The sequence below is a fragment of the Cnephaeus nilssonii genome (genome assembly GCF_951640355.1).
Source record: "Cnephaeus nilssonii genome assembly, chromosome: 13".
Taxonomy (NCBI): Eukaryota; Metazoa; Chordata; class Mammalia; order Chiroptera; family Vespertilionidae; genus Cnephaeus; species Cnephaeus nilssonii.
In genome coordinates this window covers 21916629-21939370 of record NC_137084.1, presented here as the reverse complement: position 1 = coordinate 21939370, position 22742 = coordinate 21916629, and the positions used below count along the sequence as shown (strand labels likewise).

Sequence of the window (22742 nt, the reverse complement as noted above, 5' to 3'; positions counted from 1 at the left end):
ATTTTCTACTGAGATTACCAATCAATGTTTGCAATATAGTCTTTAATACTGGACATATATAACTCCTAAATATTAATGTAGTCACTGATGTAAGACTTGAATTCACTCAGGGAAATGCATTGTATCTTCTCATCTATTGTAAAATACATAGTTAACAAAAGAGATATAATCAAAATAAGAAAATACTAAAAAAATCTAAACCTTGCATAGATTTATTTGCTAAAATGTCAAGAGAGTTACATGAAAGTTTAATTTTAAATATTGACACTATCTTATTCTTTAAGTTGCTTGTAGATTTTATTTACTGCCAGTGGTACATGGAAATGGGCAAAACCATCATCTTATTTCAGAAAGATTAAATGCTTCTGTATTCCAGGAAACTACATAAAATCATTTTCCCCTTTTATCTAACACTAATTTTGTATTAAAATTTCATTTATGGACGATGATGCTGTCAGCTTCACAGCATGAGCTCTGGAGAGAAGAAGGTTTGCTTTAATGGTTCTTCATTACAATATTGACAACAGAATCTTATGATTAGCTCACTTAGACTTGCCATTTGTAAACTACAGTTTTTCCTTGATAACAGAAAACATTGTTAGCATTTCTCAAATTCTTAACAATAATTCTACTCCTAGAAAGTCAGAAAATACAAATAAGACAGTATTTATTTAAAGTCCAACAAAATTGTAATGATTTTCCTGCTAGCGCATTTTATAATTTTCAGATTCAAGTCACATGTAATAACTTCCTAAATTGGGATTTTTATGAGAAAGCATTCAGAAATATTTTTCAGAAAATTACAATATGATTTCATCTTTCAAGCATATATTTATTTTTCAAGCTTCCTATATCAATAAAATGATTTCCAGTGTTGATCAATTTTTCCCATTATGTTGTTATCAGGTAACTATATATAGTTAGTTGGTTCACTATCAGACCCAAGTAAAATTTGTCTTAATTTTAAAATTAGTGTTCATTGTGATGTTATAATATAGTTTAAAAAGCAAGTTCCTTACTTCTTCCTGTGCCTTATGGAGTTCCTTTGCTGTCATTGAAAGAATGATTTTTTCTGTAATTTTCTCTTTCTGTTCATCCACAGCCAGGTTCAACTAAAGAATAAAAATAATAGGCACCTGTTTATACTGAATAGCAGCCTTTATTCAAACAACTAATTTAGCACAATCATGAAATCTAATTTCAAATACTTAGGTGAAAATGAATTAATTCCATTGAGGTAAATAAGCCTAAAGTTTAATTTTATATTTAAAACATTTAACACTGAATTTTTCACTTCCACTTTTGTTGCTTTCAAATTTACTGAGATATGATTTGGATATGCAGATAGTTGACAATAGTGACTACTATTTAAAGACAATTTATCAAAATGAGCATAGCAGCTTTTTAAAATGAGGCGGATATTTTCTCTTTTAGTTTTTTATTGCCAGTAGGGAATAAATTGGCTGCTGTTATGTCAGGATAAGAATTCAAGGACATAAACCAAAGGCAAATGTCAATTCAAACACTCTAGAATGGTACAAAATGGTTTATAATATTTCACAACAAAGGATAATGTACCTGAAATACCTGAACAGTTACCTCTGATCTGCTCTATTCACAAAACCAGATAAAGGTCTTTGGCTACTGCCACTAACTCTTATTATAAAAAGGTGAATGTAGTCCATTCTATATTTCTTTATAAACAGTCCCCATGGAAACAAAATACTGTTTTCAACAAAAGGAAAACGCTAAACTCACTCAATAATATTCACTCAACAGACTGGCATTAATAGAAAGAAAGAAAATAGCCTGATATTGAATCATCTGAATTGGAATCTTGAACATTTAGTTCTTAAACAATGGACTTTCCATGTTGTCTCTCCTTACTGAGGATTAAAAATGAGTAATGACCATGTTTTTTGCTTTGTTTTGTATGTTTTGCTAATGTTGTTATTGTTTTAAAGAGGTCTCAATTGTATGCCTGGCCAATTATGCTTGAGTTCACATGAATCTTTAATCCATACCCTGCCTGAAGACCCACTCTTATAATTGGGATAAAATGGGGGCAGGGCCAACGATATGGCCTCCTCAATCTAACTATGCATATATTCTATATGAATAATATCACACCTGTGAACTCTTTAAAATATATATATATATATATATATATATATATATATATATATATATATATATATTTCAGAAAGGAAGAGAGAGGGAGAGAGAGATAGAAACATCAACGATGAGAGAGAATCATTATTGATTGGCTGCCTCCTGAGTGCCCCACACTGGGGATCGAAACCACAACCCCAGGCATGTGCCCTGACTGGGAATCGAACCATGACCTTCTGGTTCATAGGTCAATACTCAACCACTGAGCCACACAGCTGGATGCACCTGTGAACTCTTCATCTACTGATATGTGATACAGCTCAGTATATCAGAGATTTGTTTTGGTGGAAAGACCCAGGAATCTTTAGTCTGATGACCAGCCTAGATAAGTAGTTGACAAATATTTTTGTGAAGGGCCAGATAGTAAATATTTTAGGCTTGGGAGTGGGTATACAGTCTGTTGCAATTATTCAACTAAGACTTGATAGCATGAAATAGACAATATATAAACGAATGAGTGTAGCTATGCCTCAATAAAACAAAAAACAAGTGGCAGGCAGGCTGATCTCTGTCCTAGATTGAGAACTTACCAAAAACAAGTTTTTAAAAAATCATGTAATGTGCATGATGACTATAGTTAGCAATGCTATATGGTATTTTTAAAAGTTTTAAGAGATCCTAAGAGTTTTCCTCACAAGGTTAAAAAATTGGGGTTTTCTTTGTATCTATGTGAGAAGTATCTATTGAAGTTATCATTTCACCATACACGAAAGTCATTATGCTCTATACCTTACACTTACACAGTACCATATGTCAATTACACCTCAATAAAATTGGGGGAAAATATTATGTGAATCTATTCTTAGGCTTATTCCCCCCGCCCCCTGCCTCCCCAAGGAATATATTTTCCTGTGCTATAGGAATAAAAAACCCCCCACAATATTATAAAACACCAAGTATCAAACTCAACTTCCATTCATGGAATCCTATCTGTAAACTGAGGCACAATATACTGTGTCAAGTCTCCATGGTTATTTCTTTATTGGGGGATTCTCATCTCAGGAATAGATAAGTGAATTGGAGTGTGACTGGGGAAATCTTCACCAAGCTCATCTATTCTTTACATAATTGATTTCCAAATGCAAAAACATTCAGAGCAGATATCTTTGAAGAGAAGCAAAACAAAACAAAAACATAACCACAAAACTCAATACCAGAGTAGTAAGTTAGATTCTAATGAGGTCTCTCAGGACCATGGCATTTAGAACTGCTTCCAATGAACTCTTTGAAGGTGGGAATTCTTTACCTTTGAAAGAGCTACAGTTAGAAAAATCACCTTCATTCCAATACTCAACATTCACGGAAATACTGTACATAAGCTTGAGGGAAAAACATCAACAGTACTGAAAAGCACCATATGCATAGTACCAAATAGAGAATCCAGCAATATATTGGAAATTAAATGGTCAACAAAATATAAGGATACACACACAGGGCCTTTTCTGGAAACAGACCAGCCGAGAGAGAGAGAGAGAGAGAGAGAGAGAGAGAGAGAGAGAGAGAGAGAGAGAGAGAGAGAGAGAGAGAGAGAGAGAGAGAGAGAGAGAGAGAGAGTTCTGTGCCATAGAGTCAGCTTTGATTCCTGGTGACCCTATAAATGAGCGAGGTCCACAATGTCCTATCCTAGAATAAAAACTTCAAATTAAAAAACATACAAAAAAAGATAAAGCTTGAGGACATTACCCTAAGTAAAATAAGTCAGACGGAGAAAAACAAATTCTGTTTAAAGGCTAATTGTGTAAACACTTGGATATATAGTAAGATAAAATCTATTTTATAGGAGAAAATACCTCTAAAGTAAAACTCTAGAGTCCAATCATTAGTATTTTTATAAAAGGTATAGTAATCAAATAAGCTGGTGTGTTCTGTCTACCTAATTCATATTGACATTCCATTTAAGTACTGACCAAAGAGGAAAGAGCTATCAGTCCAACCAAACTCAGGGTACTGAACTGTAGTTCTACATGTGGTTTTCTTTGTATTCAGAAGAATAGCTAATGATTCAAGTGTGACGCATATGATGTGTGTTGTGTATAAAGTCCTTAATAAATCAACATGACCCAACAAGAAATTAAATCTTTCTATCAAAACTTGATGTCTTTGACCAGTAAATATTGATTTATTAATAAATTATTTGATGCACAGTTTACATGCAGATCAATATAGGCAATACAGTTCAGCATAAACAACAAGACAATCAGCCTTCATATATATTGACAAGTTTCCCAATGGTCTGTTAATATACAAAAGACTGGGACAAATTACTTATTTATATATACAAAACATGGTTATAAAGGCCAGCTGCAGGTATTTTTTTGGAAAGTGCATTTTAATAAGGTTCTATTCAGTTCGGGAACAAATGGGGAAGAAGCAGTTTGCACTACAGAGTTTTAGCGTAAGAGCTTTCTCTTTTTCTAACCACGAAATCCATCATTTGTCCAGACTGTGGGAGTCAGAGTTAGTTACTGAAAAGAGCTCCGTATATAAACAAGTCAATAACTCATTGTGTGTTATTGTCCAGCTGAAGAAGTCGGCTTTCAAAAAGCTGCCCCTGCTTCTCTCAGAATGAATGTCACTGTATTCAGGGACTGGGAGAGAGTCCTTTGTTTCCAGCCATTGCTGGCTGCCATTTATGTATGGGAACAGGAGGTGGCTGCTAGGAGTGTGGGGGAAGCCACTGTTTGGAATGGTGGATGTCCAGGAAAAACTCTAAATTTTGTCAACATAAATAATTTGTTTCTGGAAATGCGTTAATGGAATCAATAAAGAATGGCCACACACATGAAATATTTGGTAAAAGAATTAAGTAATAATGAGTCTGTGTCATTTATATTTTTGGTTTTTTACATGTCAACGAAGATTAAACCAAAATATAGGCAATGGTCAGAAAAGTTCAAATGTATAAAATCAAACTAATAAACAGGTAAATGCATCAAATAAATGCTACCTGCCATAAATATTGAGTGATTCTTGGGACTCCCAAATGGGGTTTTCAAAGTGTGTGTGTGTATGTGTGAATTTGTTTAAGAAATGATTTTATGTGTTCAACACTTGCGATAAGTTAAAGAAATGTGAACTACTTTTAATTTAAAAATTAATTGAAATATCCTTTAGAATTTAACTGAACCTAAAATTCATAAGATGTAAATATTATCATACACTTACATATTTCATCTTAAAATTTATTTAAGCTTGACTATTTATTCAGAATCAAACCAGGGACTACAGAGAAACACCAGACCAAGATTCAAAGTTTATAATTAGGCTGGGCAAATAAAAAATACATGTGGATATGTTTAATAAATGGTCCTCATGGTGGGACATGCTCTCTGAAATCTTTAAACACTAGCTTAGCTTATATATATCAGAGAGAGAGGGGGGGGGAGAGAGAGAGAAAGAGAGAGAGAGAGAGAGAGAGAGAGAGAGAGAGAGAGAGAGAGAGAGAGAAACATCAACAATGAGAGAGAATCATTGATCAGCTGCCTCCTGCATGCCTCACACTGGGGATCAAGCCCGCAATTGGGCATATGCCCTGATTGGGAATCAAACTGTGACTTCCTGGTTCATAGGTCAAAGCTCAACCACTGAGCCATACTGGCTGGACTACCTTAGCTCTTAATCAGATAAAAATTTGGAGTTGTAGGGAAGAAGACAGCTGGGATTGTAGAACTTAATCCCAATCCCCCTCACAATTTAGAAAACCACAGCATTAAATGATATAACATGCTTTCACAGGCAATAACTGTACTAGGCATTTTTCTAGGTAAAAACAGATTAGTAGAGAAGTGCCATATGGTTGAGACAATAATTGAAAACAATAGAAAATTACAATTCATGGCATGAGGTAGATCACAATTAGATGGAGGTAAAAACAATGCAACCCATAAATATAAAGAACAAAAATATTATTTGGATACGGAATGGTTAGAGATGGAAAGGCATAAATTATAGGTAGCTAGGAAAAGGAGAAGTGATACTATAGGGCAATATTATTAATAAATATTAATATTACTACTTAGTAATTAAGTACATGATGAAATTCATTCTAAATACAGTTAGTGAGGTGGCTTGACATGGCTTGGGGAAGGAGATAAGACAAGCTGAGCCTTGAAGGACAAGCAGAAAGGGCATAGCTGATCCAAGTGAGTCAGACTAAGGCAATGGTCTCACCACAAGGAATGTTTCATACTGGGGAACAAGGACTAGATTGTTAGTATGAACCTCCCATATCTAAATTTATTAATCTATTTTATTTTTAGCTTTTCAGGAAAGTATTTATTACATAAGGCCACATGCTCTTGCAAAAAAAAAAAAAAAACTGTGTAAACAGGGCTGGGGTGGGTGGATGGGTGCATGTTTTATGAAACCCAAAGAAAAATTATTAATTCCCATTTGTCTTAGTATGGAACAAATTATTCACTTAAATTTCTGCCTTGCTCCTCAGCATCTATCTTTATTCTACCTGGCATGAGTTCTATATAAGCTGGGGGTAATATGCAAATGAGGACATAATTGAGGACTCAGTTCTTAGCTTTGCCTTGGCTCAGCCCCATCCTCTCTAGCTAAATATGCTAACTCAGTTCAGGTCTTAGAGATTCCTTAAGTAAATTCTGACCTAGCTCCCACTTCCTATCAGATTGTCTCACTTAAGTTCCTTCTATAAAAAACATGTAGACTTGGAGAAGGAACAGAATCCTTAATTCAAAACTGGCTGTGTGCCCAGCCAGCATGCCTCAGTGGTTGAGCATCAATCTATGAACCAGGAGGTCACGGTTTGATTCCTGGTCAAGGCACTTGCCCAAGTTGTGGGTTCCATCCCCAGTGTGGGGAGTGCAGGAGGCAGCTGATCAATGATTCTCTCTCATCATTGATGTTTCTATCTCACTCTCACTCTCCCTTCCTCTCTGAAATCAATAAAAATATATATGTTTAAAAACTGGCTGTGAATTCTGACTCTGCTACAAATTAGTGCTGAGTCTTTGAGCAAGAATCATAGCTCTACAGCCCAGGCCTTCCAAAGCTAAGGACCCCTCTCATAAGGGAGAATTTATCAAAGAAATATTAATACTATTTGAAAACCAGCAAATAAAAACATCACAACCATTTTAAAATGGTCATATTCTAAACAGATGTAAAAGAGAACTCTCCATAGTACTTTACCTTCAATTTGTTTATCATTTAAAGGAACTAAAATTGCTTTTAAAATCTCCTTTCTTTCTCGTGTTTTCAAAAAGGGTAATCATAAGAAATTTTAGGCCTTCAATATTCTGTGGGGAAAGTGGGACTGAGTTAGTCATGACTCAGTAGCCAGATTATAAACTTTCTGTTTAAACATTCTATCATTGATCTAAGCTTGCCCTCTCAAACTTACTGACTCTCCACTCCATTTCTTCCACTACCGAATTCAGTTTTGGAGAGTCAATGCCATGCTGGCCAAGGAGGGGACCCCTGACTGTCATACCAATCAGCCTCTCTCTTCAGAGACAAAGTCATGAGGGGAACCACACAGAGACATAAACAGTTTGGAGAGAATCTGTCCCATTAGCAATGCCCAGAAGAAACTGACCCTAGATCCAGAGGTCTGCAGCTGTTACAGTTATTTTTACAGTCCCTTTCTTTGGTCTTTCCTTACATTCCATATACTACCACCTACCATCTCATTATATCATGTTTTTGCCTAAGTTAGCCTGAGACAGAGCCCATTGATTGCAACCAATAAACCCTAACACATGTTATGTATGTCCTCACATATGTCATGTGTATTCTCACAAAAAATCTAGAATTTAACGTGAAAATCTAATTTTTAGATGTTGGCAACTAATTTTTTAAAAAATTTATTTACTTTCTACAGGTCAAACAATTCAAATCTGCATACTAAATCTGGATATGACCTCCTCCATATTCATGCCCTCTGTCCGTGTCTGTATCTTTGGTATGTAAGCTATAATGGACATTAGTGCTCAAAATATTATGACTTTCAAATTAAGACAGTAAATTCTTGCAAATAAAGTACTTAGAGCAGGTCAAAGGAATGATAATGAATAAAATAAAATAAAAATAATTATGAAAATATATCAACATTTTTAACCATCTTATAAAAATAAGTTTACCCACTGAGATTATTCAATACTTATCCTATATAATAAAAGCCCAGCGATCGAATGGCGGAACAACCAGAACGACTGCTTGACCAGTCGCTATGAAGCGCATTGACCACCAGGGGGCAGACGCTCAACGCAGGAGCTGCCCCCCTGGTGGTTAGTGCACTCCCACAGTGGAGCAGCCGCTCAGAGAGCGGGTCCACAGCTGCTTGGCTGATCAGGATGAGCGGCACTCCCATAGCAGGCCTATCCCCACAGGCCACATCCCCCACCAGTGCATGAGTCCCTTGCACCAGGCCTCTAGTTTAATAATAAAATTATTCAATTCAAAGTAGCCATAATCACAACAGCCAAAAGATGGAAGCAACCCAAATGTCCATCAACAAAAGAATGGATAAACAACATGTGGTATCTAGATATAGTGGAATATTATTCAGCCTTAAAGAAAGGAAATACTGACAAATGCTACAAAATGGATAAACCTTGAAAACATTATGCTAAGTGAAATAAGACATGCACAGAAGCACAAATATTTTGATTTCACATATATGAAGTACCTAGAGTAGTCAAATTCATAGAGATGGTGGTTGCCAGAAGCTAGGGGGAGAGGGGAGTGAGGTGTTAGTGTTTAATGGGTACAGAGTTTTAGTTTGGGAAGATGAGAAGTCCTGATGGACAATGGTAATGGTTGCACAGCAGTGTGAATGTACTTAATGCCTCAACTATACACTTAATAATGGTTAAAATGAAAATTTTAGGCAATGATATTTTACCACAATAAAAAATTAATCATAATGTATTTTTAATAAGAAAAATACTCATTTTTATTTTTTAAAATATCTTGAAAGAGTGCAGTAAAGCTTTTCAATTAACACAAATTAGACAAAAACATGAAATACTGAAAAATTTAATTATAAATGTTATAAAGTATTATTTTCCTATTCAAATATGCACACAAACTGAAACAAGATAAACAGTGTCAATTTGTTTAAACTATGGTAAGACAACTTTGGATGCATAAAAATAGTTGGTAAATTGACCTGTAGTGACCACTCTGTTTCTATGTAAATAAGCCCTTCCAAAGTGTCTTAGATTACTCCAGAGCAGTTGTTTTCCTGAGGATTTTATGTATTCCTTCCCAGTATTATTTTCACAATTACTGGGGATTTGTGCCAGTAACAATATTTACCTACCTCAATGGCTATTAAGAAAATCACATGAGATAACTTTAACCTGGAAAAATCACATCATAAACTACAAAGCACCATGCAAATATTTTTATTATCAAAGAATTAATAAAGCAAAGGTCAACTTCTGCCCTGGTGCCATCCCAAACATCACATATTCTGAAAACAAGTCTAAATTAATAATTACCAAAATGGTTGTTTTCCTCCAAAATATCGGTTGCTTACTGCCAAAATATTCTCCATCATCTCTAATCCACATAGGGACAAAAAGCTACACTGGTTTCCACTCTGGGATTTTTTAAAATTGATTTTTAGAGAAAGAGAGGAAAGAAGAGAGAGAGCATAAAAAACACCCATTTGTCCTTCCACTCATTAATCATTCATTGGTTAATTCTGGTATGTGCCCTGACTGGGGATTGAACCCACAACCTTGGTGTTTGGGGACCAAATTCTAACCAACTGAAGAGTTTACCCTGGGATTTTTAAGTACAATTTCACAGGGTAAACGCTTTCTGAAACTCTTTGGATATCTTCTCCCTAACCCAGCCAGATTTGCATTTATAGAGAATTCAGAGCAGGATGCTCCTAGCTCAATATGTCTACCATCTAGTATCAAAAGAACTCCCATCTCTATTTTTCAATGCACCGTCTGTGCTTGGAATTCATTTCTGTGGGAGGTCATAGAGTCAAACACCATGACTGAGAAAGGAACGGTGATTCACAATGCAGGCAGTAAGTGTGAGCCTGGATTGCAAGGGCAATCAAATCTCATGCTTCAAGAAAGAAAATGATCATTTGCAAGGTCAGGAAGGAATTTCCTCTTCACTTTTAATAGGAAGTATCAGGCAACTTGAGGGATGAATTGTGGGGGAGGGGAAATTTATCTTGGTTCTAAAATACAAAGTATTCATGATACCCCTTCCACCAGAAAGATCAATGGATTAGCTACGTAGGTGGCATGATTCTATGTGAAATGTCGGTATCCCGTGTTTCCTATCATTTGATGTGATACACATTTAGCTCATTTCTACCAAGTGCCTTGGCAATAACACCAGCAATTCTTTAGTGGACAGTCATAATAATAACATTTTATTTTCATTAATTTATTAATTTTTCATGACTTTAATGCAGCAACGCTTAAGCAATTAATTTTACTGTCACCTTAGTTTCCATAAAATTTGCATAGTTTTTATGATGCAAAACCTTTCAATAGGTGATTATAAGCACTTAACCATTATGTAACACTTACCTTTGCTACATTAAATAAGTAAACACATAAGGTCTCATGAATAAAGTTCCTAAGATTGATCATATATTTTTAGGTATATGTACTTAAATATCTTTTTGGCTATGTTAAAACATTCTAATCAACACAAGACACAAACTTAACATATCTTTACTATTTGTTTTGACTTTGATATCCATTACATATGAGATTGACAATTCATACTCAGAGCTCTACAACTTATGATATTAATTGATTTGTTACAATTGTGTTTCTAACAAGCCTTTATCTTAGCACTTAAATCTAAACATTTATACTACATAAATGTGGCATGCTTTAGCAATTGACACTGTATAATACTTCTAAGGAGCATCACAGATGTGTTAATAATGCTAGAATAATAACCTGAATTATAATTGAGAATTTATCCCCTTTGCCTTACAAAAACAACAGCTTTTAAAAGAATACCCCTGATTTTCTAGAGGACTGTTCCTGCTGCTATTGCTGTTGTTTCTGAACCTGAGTTCTAAACTCCCCAAGAGCAATGTCTGAGAAAATGTCAAATGTCAGTACCTGATTCTACCAGCAGGTGCTACTTGAACACCCAGGGTTATTCCCATCTCAGAATGACAGAAGGATAAGTGAAGGGCATTCGTTGAACAGTAACAAATATTACTGCAAAGTCTTTTAAAATATTTGTATTATAGAATTCAACATTGTTTAGAACAATACCAGTCCTGGATCCATTTTTCTTACACTCCCAAATAAACATAGGATCGGCAATGCGAAAATGTAACTACATTCATTTCCAGTACTGGCTGCATTTTTATTTCTGTGAAAGTTTGATTATGAGTAAAGAGCACAGCTGCCGTCGACCCTTACTGTTTCTATGAATTCCTTATGTTTGTACACAGATTAGAAATGATGAGATTCTATTAAAATTCATTATAACATTGCAGGAATAAAAAAAATCCTTCCCTTTCTTAGCTATTAGCTTGCCTTTTTTTTTTTTTTTTTTTTTGCCATACTCAGCCTGACCCAGCCTGCGAAGCTGGAAGTTGGCAGCTGTGATTGCAGTACAGATTTCACACAGTGTAATTACTGCAGTGACACTAGGACTGAGAGGTACAAAGAAAAAAAAAAAAAAGAGGCCCTACAGGTTATTAGCACTAAACACTGGGAGAAATCAAACGGGGAGTCAATGCGTAATTTCGAGGTCTATCAAGCCTCATCAGGAACAGCGGGGAGGAAAGTGCTTCACTTCATCATCTCACTCTCTGACTTTTGTTGAAAATTACAGTAATTAAAAAAGAGCTAAGTACTTCTCAGGCAAGGGGTCTTTTCTTTACCCATCACCTTTTAGTTGGCTGCTGATTCTCTGTGACCTTTTCCTTGGCTCTGTCTATCGCAGTCAACACGGATCTTTGTTGAATGGCTCTCTGAAACCTAATTACTATCTGCTGGGTGATGCGGTATTGATCAGAAAAGGTGGCACAGCAAAATAAGAGTACCAACACTGTGGCCCTGGCAATCGAAAAGTAATTCCAGCCCCATAGAAACGGCCCTTCCATCCCACTTATTAGAAGCAGCTGTGATGTTGCCAAATCAATACACCACACTGGATTGCTTCTTTGACTAAAAAGCAGTCTTTTTTTTTTAAGAAGTCATGTACAATCAATGGCCTCTGACTTCAAAGGACTTTGCCCTAATGCACTGTGTGAGTGAACAAATTCTATGTTGGCAAACATCTTTAGTACCAGTAGTGGTGGTGATGGTGGTGGGATTGTTGTTTTTTTAAAAAATCACTACTTTTATTTAGCATCATAATGGAGTATCAGTGGGCTGATCTATCCAGAAAACTCCATTAGACACTATATCCCATCAGAAAAAAGTGCTCAACTATATTGGAAAGCATAAGTTAATCTAAATGGGGCAGTTTAGTACTCAAATATTAAATCATTTTAACAGAAAATATGTGTTTTCTAAAAAACAAATTAGTTAACCTCATGTTTTAGTATATATAATATATGAAAGTTGAGTTGGGATTAGTTGATTTTTTAGTAAGTAAAGAAACTGAGTGGTTTTATAGAGAAAAAAATATTTTTGAATATACTTTGTTTTTCTGAATAAAGAAAAACTGTCATTCTATTTGCATTGAAAGGAAAATAAATAAGCATTCAGTTTTCTTTAAATTCTAGCACTTAAAATTAGATATTTTGGTAAATGTACCTAAGGAAGAAGTGGGGTGATTTGCTTGGAGTTGTATCAACCCTTATAATATAATATAAAGACTTTTGCAGCCAGAAATGCATAATAGTCATTCAAAGCTGATGTCATATTAAAGCTAAGAAGACAGCTCAATTTACTTTATATGTCAGGTCCCAATAGCTTGAATAATTAACATTTCATTGGGAAAAGATTTCACATCAATTATTTACTAAATTATTAAAATTGAATTATATTTTCAAACTCTCTAGTTCTCATATGATTCAAATATATCATATTTATTTAAAATACCCCCCCAATTGAAACATTAACTGCATCAGAAGTCATAGCAATGACATAGTTAATGGTTTGTGTATTGAGGTTTATTTAAAGATAATTACAGGAATTAGAAAAATCAAAACTATCAACAAATTTCCCAAGAATTTGACCTAAAATCATTATTCCAATTTTCTTCCTAAGAAGATGGTTCTATAAAACAATGTCGTATAACACTAACACTGTAAGATTACGGGTATATTTTGTACTTTATCTGAGAAGTGGATTTCATTCATCTCTACATGTTTAAGGGCAATCATAAAAATTACACTGTATATAAAAATTACACAGCTATGAAAGCTGAAACATGGAGAAATCCAGCTACATCTATGACTTTTCAAATTTGCTCTACATCATAGCCTTCAACACCTGATTACATTTTGCTAAAGCTACTCTGCCAGCCCGTGGGTCCAGAAAGTGTTTGAATTTTCCATGTCTTGACTTAAAAACCAGAGGTTTCCAAACTTCTTCAGTTCACAGAACTCTTGGCGAACAAAAAATTAAAATATTCCATGAAGCCCTGTGCATTTGCAACAGCCCACTGAGGTGCTTTGGTACACGGTTTGGGAACCAAACTTAAGCCATTAATTTTTTAAAACAATATTTTACTTAGAATCTCAATGTATAGAACAAAGGCAATATTTCTTATTTTGTGAGTTCCAAGATATAACAATTACATATTATAGTACCAATCAATGTGTGTGTGTAGACAGGAGTTTATGAACACAGAAAATTGAATGTCTTATATAAAAGTAAGATTCCAGATTTTGCTTGTTTTTATTCCTATTTATTATTTTTGTTCCAACCTTGGATTCCATTGTAACAGTAATTCCAAAAGAGTTTGTACACTTTTCTGGTATAATTTGTGTAGTTTAAATAATGTTCACAGATGCTCAATTAGCTTCTGCAGAGTTACGTGCCTATTACAAAATATTCAAGATTTGCTCACAAATCTCTTGGAACAATAAAATAAGGTAAAAGAGAGCTTGAAATAGTAAAATGTTTAAGACCTATACTAAAATGAAAGATGCAAATAAGCATGTTTTCACATATTTGTTCATCTAACTTGTTTTAGGATATGTGGACACTTTTTTTTAATTTAAATTCTTTATTGTTTAAAGTATTACATAAGTCTCTTTTTTCCCCCCATTGACCTTTCCTTGGCCGCTCCCACCCCCCGAGATGTGGACACTCTTAGGCATATAAAACATAACCCAAGACTTCAAATAATCAAACATCCATGGTCATAAGAATATGAATTGCTCTTATATTCCATGAGCTTTTAGCTTTCCTATTTGTGAGCACCACTGTTTAATAACAAAATTATTTTTTTATTTTTACTTTAAATAATCATTTTACTTTTTCTTTTGATTAATAAATGTGTTTTTAAATAACGAGCATTCTTTTAATCTAGTCTTGCTTCCATCTGTAAATATATAATGTAAAATAATGTAGTAGATCCCTATTGTTATGTGGGAATGGAATGGTTGGCCAAAGAAACTAAGAAAAAGAAACTTTCTGAGGAAAACAGTTTGTCAACAAATCCTATAAATAAGTCTCACCTTTATTTGTGATAATTAAGTTATTAAGTAAGTACAGGGTGGGGCAAAATAGATTTACAGTTGTGAGTACATGAAACACAGAGTTTATTCTTGTATTATTATTTATTAATTACTGTGTTATTTTCCATATGAACAACTATAAACCTACTTTTGCCCCACCCTATAAATGAGTTAAAAAAGCAAATGTGTTTGCTATTGTTTGCCTCATGTCTCACTCCTTTGCCAGACTCAAAGCTCAGAGTAGAAACCATGTTTGTCTTGTTCACTGTGAAAGATGCCTGACACATAGTAGGTGCTTGATGCATGTTTTTTAATAAAGTATAAATTAAATAGGAATGGGAGAAAGGGAAAGAGAGGGACGGAGGAACCGAGAGAGGAAGGAGAGAGAGGAGTACAGAATTATGGTTGGCCTCTGTGACTTTTTCACTAACAGAACCCTGAGCATTGTGCCTGGTTGAAACAGTGAATTACCCATCCTCCTTTGCAAACAGGCATGGCCAATGATATATAAATACAAAATGTGGGACTTCCAAGAAAACTCTTTATGCCCTACCACACTATCTCCTTCTCAATTCTTGGAGTACACATGATGACTAGAGGCCCAGTAGTTGTCCTTGGGCCATGAGAGGAAAGCCAGAGAATCTCAGAGACTTCAATCTGATGTCCTGGAGCTTCCAAACTAATGCCGGCAACTGTCTCCTACCAGACCTCTCATCTAATGATTTAGCCACAGTTAAGTAGGTTGTCTGTGGTATTGCAGTCAAATCTAACACTACTTAATACAGTCTCTGAAATGCATGTCATGAATTTCTGTAAGTGGAACTGTTATGCAACTATATTTCACTCCACTAGTGGTGAGACGAGGATTGGAAAAGAGGCGTAAATTTGTTGAAGCATAAATCTAGGAAAAATCATTGGATGTCCAAGCAAACACATCAACAGAAAATAACTCTTACCACAAGGCAATATCATGTTGCAAAATCACCAAAAAATCATTAGTTTAAATGTTGACTTGTTGAAAGTGAAAAGTTAGCTTTTCAGTAAACATTATGCTTTAATACTCAAACATCACCCTAAAAAATTTAATAAGGTAGCCTTTCATTTGTCATGGATTTGCCACTTAATTACCTAGACTCTTCTTCTTTTCTCATCTTTTAGATTTTGTCACTGAGCAAGACTTTGAAAATTCTCAGATTACAACCTGCCTTTCTATATCCAGAAAAACCTCCCTTGGCTAGGCTTCAATCTTCTAATCCATAATTACTATAATTGCTTTCTAAATTGTCTTTCTAACTACCCTTTCTTATCCATCTATCTCATCTCACCTCATCTCATCTCAAATCCTTCCATTTCATTATGTCATTTTCTGCTTATACAGCACTGACCACAGGCTCTTAACCACACACTTTTTACTATTATATGCTGTAGCTTTCTACTAAGTGGTAACTTCCTGAGAAGACACTATGCCCATACTTTTCCATCATTCTCAATCCTGTCTTCACATTAGAAACATATGGAGAACTTTAGAAAAAATACTGATGCCCCTGGCCAACTATAAAGATTCTGATTCAATTAATCTGGGTTTGGCTCAGTTACCTATATCATTTACTGGTAAAACACTCACCTACCACCAGCAATCAAATCAGCACTGTAGAAACAACAAGCAGACAATAAATTTTGTATACCAGCCACTTCATGCCTTTATTCAAATGATGCCCTGGGTATGTGTACTCATATACACACACATGCACACACCCCTACAACCTCCCCAAATGTAATTTACCTAGAGTTAAAGTAAAGTCCCACTTCCTTTGCAAATCATTCTTTGATGACAACTACCAACACTGACCTACCTTTTCTTTAATTCCATGTGATGTACCCACCCACTCCCAATCTCTTTAAGCAGCCTTGGTTGTTATTTTTTCTGTAACACACAATTAGCACCTCACTATATGCTGTCAAGCTGCTCATCTGTAAAATAAGCACAATGGCCTCGCTGACCTCAAAAGTCACTTCCTTTGACTCTAACAATCTATGAGTTTATGATTTGTCTGTACTGCCCAATTTAGCATTTGTTATAGATGCTATTTCCCACTAATTTTTAAGTATTTGTGTATTTTTTGTTGTCAACTAAAGTTCAGGTCCCTTAAAGGAATGGTTTTAGAGATCTATGGTATTTTCCTACCCTCAGCACCATGCCAAATGCTTAAATGTACACTGACTGATATATTAAACCAGAGTTGATGTCATAAAACAAAACAAAACAAACCACGGAGATGAGTGAAGGCAAATCCTTTGAGGAAGCAGTTTTCTACAAATTAGGAGAGTGGGCTGGATTATTCATCCTACTCCTACACTCACCAGATATGTAGTAATATTTCTTAAGAAAATTATTTAACATCATAAGTCTCAGTTTTCTCATTTGTGAAAGGAATTAATAACAGTACCTACTCATAAGGTTATGGTAAGGATTAAATGAGAATACATACACACTCACACACATATAAAACACAGTATGTGGCATATAATAAGTATTTAATAAATGTTTATTATTGCTTGGATAAAGGCAATAAAATAATTAAGATTGAGGATCAAAATAATAAAATAAGCATGTGATGACTGTGGTGAGACTGGAAATATAGTTTAATAAGTGAATTAATATGAAGTTGCAGTTCAAATACAATTAAGCACTACTCAGAGCATGGCCCTTATCTCAGACACTGTGGCCTATAAGGCAGACAGAGAACCAGGCCAGGGAATAACGCACACATTCCCTTTTGCCCTTTTCCACTTGTCAGTATCCACATTGAAAAGGGCAGTTGAATTATTCACTCAACAAATATTTATTAGTATTTGCCAGATACTGTACTAGGTGCTGAATTATAAAAAACTAGAAGCCCAGCATGTGAAATTGCATGGTCCCGCCCACCCATGCCAGTCTTTGGTCATTATAGCATTAGGGCCACAGGATTTCATATATAGAGATGAGTTTTTCTTCATGAATTTGTTGTGTAGTCAGGGAGATAACGTATGAACAAAATAGGAACACAAGGCAGAAAGCTGTACTTGACCTAAGAGTTGCACACATAAAGCACTGCAGAAGTTTACAAGAGAAAGAAATAAGGGAGGACTTTAGGGAAGGCGTTACAACCAAATTGGGCCTTGGAGAGACAAAGATTTGGGTTAATGAGCACTCTTGCCTTCCCTGGGCAGAAACAGCATAAGCTAAGGCCCAAAAAAGGAAAATGTGGAACACATGGGTAGGTATGGGGAAGGTGAGTAGGGAGTAGACGATAATGGCCAAAGTCATCATTGCTTCCAAATTGAGGTAGGACATCTGGACCTTCTTTTTTTTTAACCCTTTTGGCAAAACCTGTATTTTATTTTTAAAGAATAATAATATCCTATTTAATAAAGAGGGAATATGCAAATTGACCATCACACCATCACAAATATGGCAGCACCCATAGTCACAAGATGGTGGCGCCCAGTCCCCTCAGCCCCACCGGAGTCCCACAGTCCTTTCAGCATAGCCAGGGTGGCGGCAGGTGCACGGTGTGGCTGGACCCGCCCTCAGCCCCCCAGGCGCCCAGGGCTGGCCTGAGGTGCAGGCAAGCCTCAGATGTCAGCTGCCCAGCCGATGCCCGAGGTGCAGGCAAGCCTCGGATGTCAGCTGCCCAGATGCCAAGGGTGGGCCTGAGGCACAGGCAAGCCTCAGATGGCGGCTGCCCAGCTGCTCAGGGCCACCCAAGGCTCAGGTAACCAGGGCCAGCCAAGGTTTGCACTGCCATCAGTGGCAGCACCAGAGGTGTGATGGGGGTGTCGCCTTCCCCTGATCTCCGGGTCACCTCCTGCCCCTGAGGGCTCCCAGACTGTGAGAGGGGGCAGGCTGGGCTGAGGGACCCCCCTCCAGTGCATGAATTTTCATGCACCAGGCCTCTAGTTCCTCAAATAAAACATCTTAAATTCAACTCACTTGAAGACAATAACAATAACAAATTTACATTTTAATATTCTATAATCTGATATTTTACCTAGCCACCTCAACCACAGAGCAGCACCACATTTCCTAAAAGCAAAGAATTTCATAATCAAATATTTCTGTTGCCTACTTTATACCTATTCTTTGTTTGGGCACAGGCGGCTATTAGGATCAAAGTTTCAATAGTTGCCTTAAATAAGATAGGGTGGGGAAAATCAATATCCTGATATGACAGTTCTATACCTGAATCTCTACAGTACTGACCAACCCATGAGAAAAGACCACTGAAATGGGAGTAGGTAACCTTGTTCTCTAAAGGGCCAGATAATAAATGTTTTCAATTTTGCTAGCCATATTATTTCTGTCACAACTACTCAATTCTGGTGGTGTAGCTTGAAAGCCGTTTAAACAAATGGACATGGCTGTGATTTCATAAAATTTTGTTTACAGAAATAGGTTGTAGGCCAGATTTGGCCCATGGACTATAGTTTTCTAATCCTTGGTTTATAACCACTGATATTTCTCTCTCAACCTACATATTTCTCTCTCAACCTACATGTCTATTATAGGTTGACTGGACACTTCATATTTCTTCACTCTAGCACCCAAAATGATGGAGCTGCCACTCTCTCCTTCAGTCACAGTGGCAGAGAGGAAGAATGTTCTGAAGGGTCTCCAACAGGAAAAAAATGGTCCACCCTAGAAGTGACAATCATTTCCATTTATAACTTACTGGCTAGACCTGGTCACATGACTCACCCAATCACCAGAGGCTTCCGAGTGCAATCATATAATGTCTGGAAAGTGGAGACTCTGAAATGCTTGGCAAGGAGCCTTTGTGACTGCCAGAAGCTACTCAAAATCAAAGATTGTCTTAGGAAAAGTTTCCTTTCATATAGCATTGACAAATTGTGGCCTATCAAGGTAAGCTTATAGACACTTCAATTGATCTAATAATCATTCTAAACAGATATAGTTGAAAGACTCATGATCTCTCAAAAGATTTATTCTTCTGTGAGGAATTTATTTGGCATATTTCACTTTATATAATACATTAGAAAGAGTAATAGATAAAAAAGAAAATAAGTGATTGAGTGAAAAAACTGATGGTCAGAGTGACAGATTTCTATCATGAAAAATGTGCAAAATAGCATATATATATATATATATATATATATATATATATATATATATATATATAATTATACATCTTATCATGTTTCTTAGTAACTTTTTAAGTTATATATTTTCCCTATTATCTAAACTTCAGATCCATGATACCTTTTGATATCAAACAACCAGATTTTTTTCTTTCCTTATATCTTTTGAAAAAAGTAATTATCAGACTCAGTCTAAGAATTCTAAGATTATTTTAGTTGCAAGGATAGACACTAGCAGTTATGTATTAATTTTTAAAAGAACTATAGACATTTCCTGGAATTGCCATTTATTATTAAATAGAGGAGATCAAGTTGAAAATAAGATATTCTATCCACATTATTACCTACCCATCAACATTAATATAAAGAAGTCCATAAACTTGTAGCTACAAAAAAGAACTGTCCCAGTCATACATACTAGTAACAAATGATAAAATTCCAAATACACAAAGCACATATAAAAAGAATCATAGACTCTTAACTGGAAGAGACCTGAGAAGTAATCAATCCAACTTTTTACACTACTCAACTCTCAAAAGGAAAATCGAGTGACCATGAAGATTTGCTTATTTACTTTGCTATATATGTTTTGTCTATTTTCTTTGACCTACTTCCAAGAGAAAGTTGTAACTACAAACTTTGAATTACTTCTTCTTCCTGTTCTTACCAATAATTCCTACTCATTAATCTTACCAATGCTTTTCAATTCAATAATAAGGCAAACATGTTTTTGAAAGTAGCTGTGTGCCAGGTACTACACTTGGCCTTAAGGACACAACAGTCCACACAACAGATATAATCCCATTTAATCTAGTTGCCTCTATAGTTGGATATACATATAGCTGGCATTAGATACTGTGCTGTTGTGCTTTTCAAATTCATTCAATAAATATTTATTAAGTACCTACTATGTGTAAGCACCTACTAGCACTTTGAACTAATGAAGAGACAGATAAGATGTCTGCAGTCAAACAAATTCCAAGCTTCCACATTCTGGGTATGTTGAGGAAAGGGGGGGCGGGCCATAGATCAGAGAGGCTGAATATAGGGGATAAACATATAAACAATGAGTTAACAAGAACATATCAGGAAATGAATAAAAATAGTGTGACTGTTTTACCTTGAGCTCCTTAGAAAACAGAGCCTGAGATAAAAGCTTGCATGATAATGCTTTACTGGAGGTACAATTCCAGGGAAGCAACAGTGAGGGGTGGGGAAGGAAGAGAGACAGAGAAGGAAGGTGAGCCAATTCAAAGGGATGCAATACCAAATTGGCCACAGGCTTGCAGCAAATATAGTTGGATGCTTGTCTTTCAGGATATTTCCAGAAAGGCCACATGAAGTTTCTGTCTTTCAGAGCATCATAAAGAAGGGCAGGGATTAAGGCTGAGTAATTGATCTGCTGCTTCCTTGCCATCTCTAGCCTCTGCTAACTCTACCAATTGCCCTGCAAATTCTGCCAGGCATCCTTGGGTAAAGCCAGACTCAGAGTCTGGGCCAGCCAACAGGCAGGAGTGGTGGTCTCTCCTTATTAGTTGGCACTGTCTGCGGGGCTGGTTAGCTTCCGAAGGCTACAGTAGTGGCAGAGGTTAGGGCTTTATAACAAGAGGAACTATTGGTCACTAGGGCCATTCTGGCAGGGAAGCAAGGCAAGTAGCTGAAGAGCCATGATGGCAAGGGACACATAGGTGGACCTCGTGGGCTTATGGTGGAGCACAAACTGAATTCGATGTAGTTAAGTTATACAGTGAGTGACTGGATGGCTGGTCCAAGGAGGGCCTCTCTAAGGAGGTGTCATTTAAGCCAAGTCTTGAAGGACAAGCCACACTGCAGATATGGGGAACAGCAGTGCCAAAGACCCCAGGTAGAATGAACATGGAGTGTCTGGGGAGAAACAAGTAGGAAATTAAGTAAGGGAGAGTGGAGGGGGTTGAGAACAGGCAGGGACCAGGTTGTATGAGGCTGGTAAGGCAGTTGGAGGAACTGTGATTTTATGGTAAGTGTGCCTTACAGTGTCTGGAACACTTTAAACAGGGGAGATAAATGAGCTGATTTATATTTCAAGACGATTGCCCTGGCTTGCTTGGGAGAATGGATGTAGGAGTAGAAGTAGGGGGGCCAGTGAGGAGGTATTTGAGATCATTATCCAAGTGATAAAATGCAGGGGATTTTATAACCATTTTTCTATATTCATAGCTGTTGTTCGGCTTAAAATGTTTGCTATAATTATTGAAATGAGCAATGATGTTGACGTTTGTCCCTTGAAATGTTAGAGTCAGTGTAATAATGACCTCCAGTTACCTGCCGAATATCCCAAACTCCTCCAAGATGATCCTGTTTTTGAAGCAGTTGGGGTGTTTGTGTGTGTGTGTGTGTGTGTGTGTGTAGGGGGGGAAGGAGGGAGGGGAACTCTAGTCTTCATTTTATAAATCCAGCCAACCTCCTTTCGCTTTGACAACCAACAGAACTCAGTGTGGAACATAACTTTGTGATTGGCATCCAAATCTTAATGCAAGGAAGATAACCAGGTTTTGACACATTGTTATTTTATTTTCCACACAATTGACTGCCTTGACAATGAGTCTAAAATCTTCTTGCAGATTGCTAAGCAGAGTTTTGGAAGGCAGTGCTTGGTGGTAAAGGAATCAGAATACTTAAAAACTGGGACTTTCTTCACTAATTCACACTATCTTGATCCTCTAACCAACTGCATTACTTGGCCAGGGCTTCTTCTTGGCCTCTTAATTCAGATCCTCATCAGGTCTCACCTAGATTATTGCAATAGCCTTTTGACTATTCTTTCTATTTCCAA

The 22742-nt window shown here is 36.2% G+C and overlaps 1 protein-coding gene across 1 annotated transcript in view; it reads right to left on the bottom strand.

Moving 5' to 3' along the window:
* Positions 1-22742, bottom strand: part of DCDC1 (doublecortin domain containing 1) — a gene marked incomplete at its 3' end in the record, with an annotated part of 318067 nt that overhangs the window by 185602 nt on the left and 109723 nt on the right. The window contains exon 9 of the mRNA XM_079788060.1: positions 1020-1112. Coding sequence (XP_079644186.1) covers positions 1020-1112 — 93 coding nt within the window. The remainder of the gene's footprint in view (positions 1-1019; positions 1113-22742) is intronic.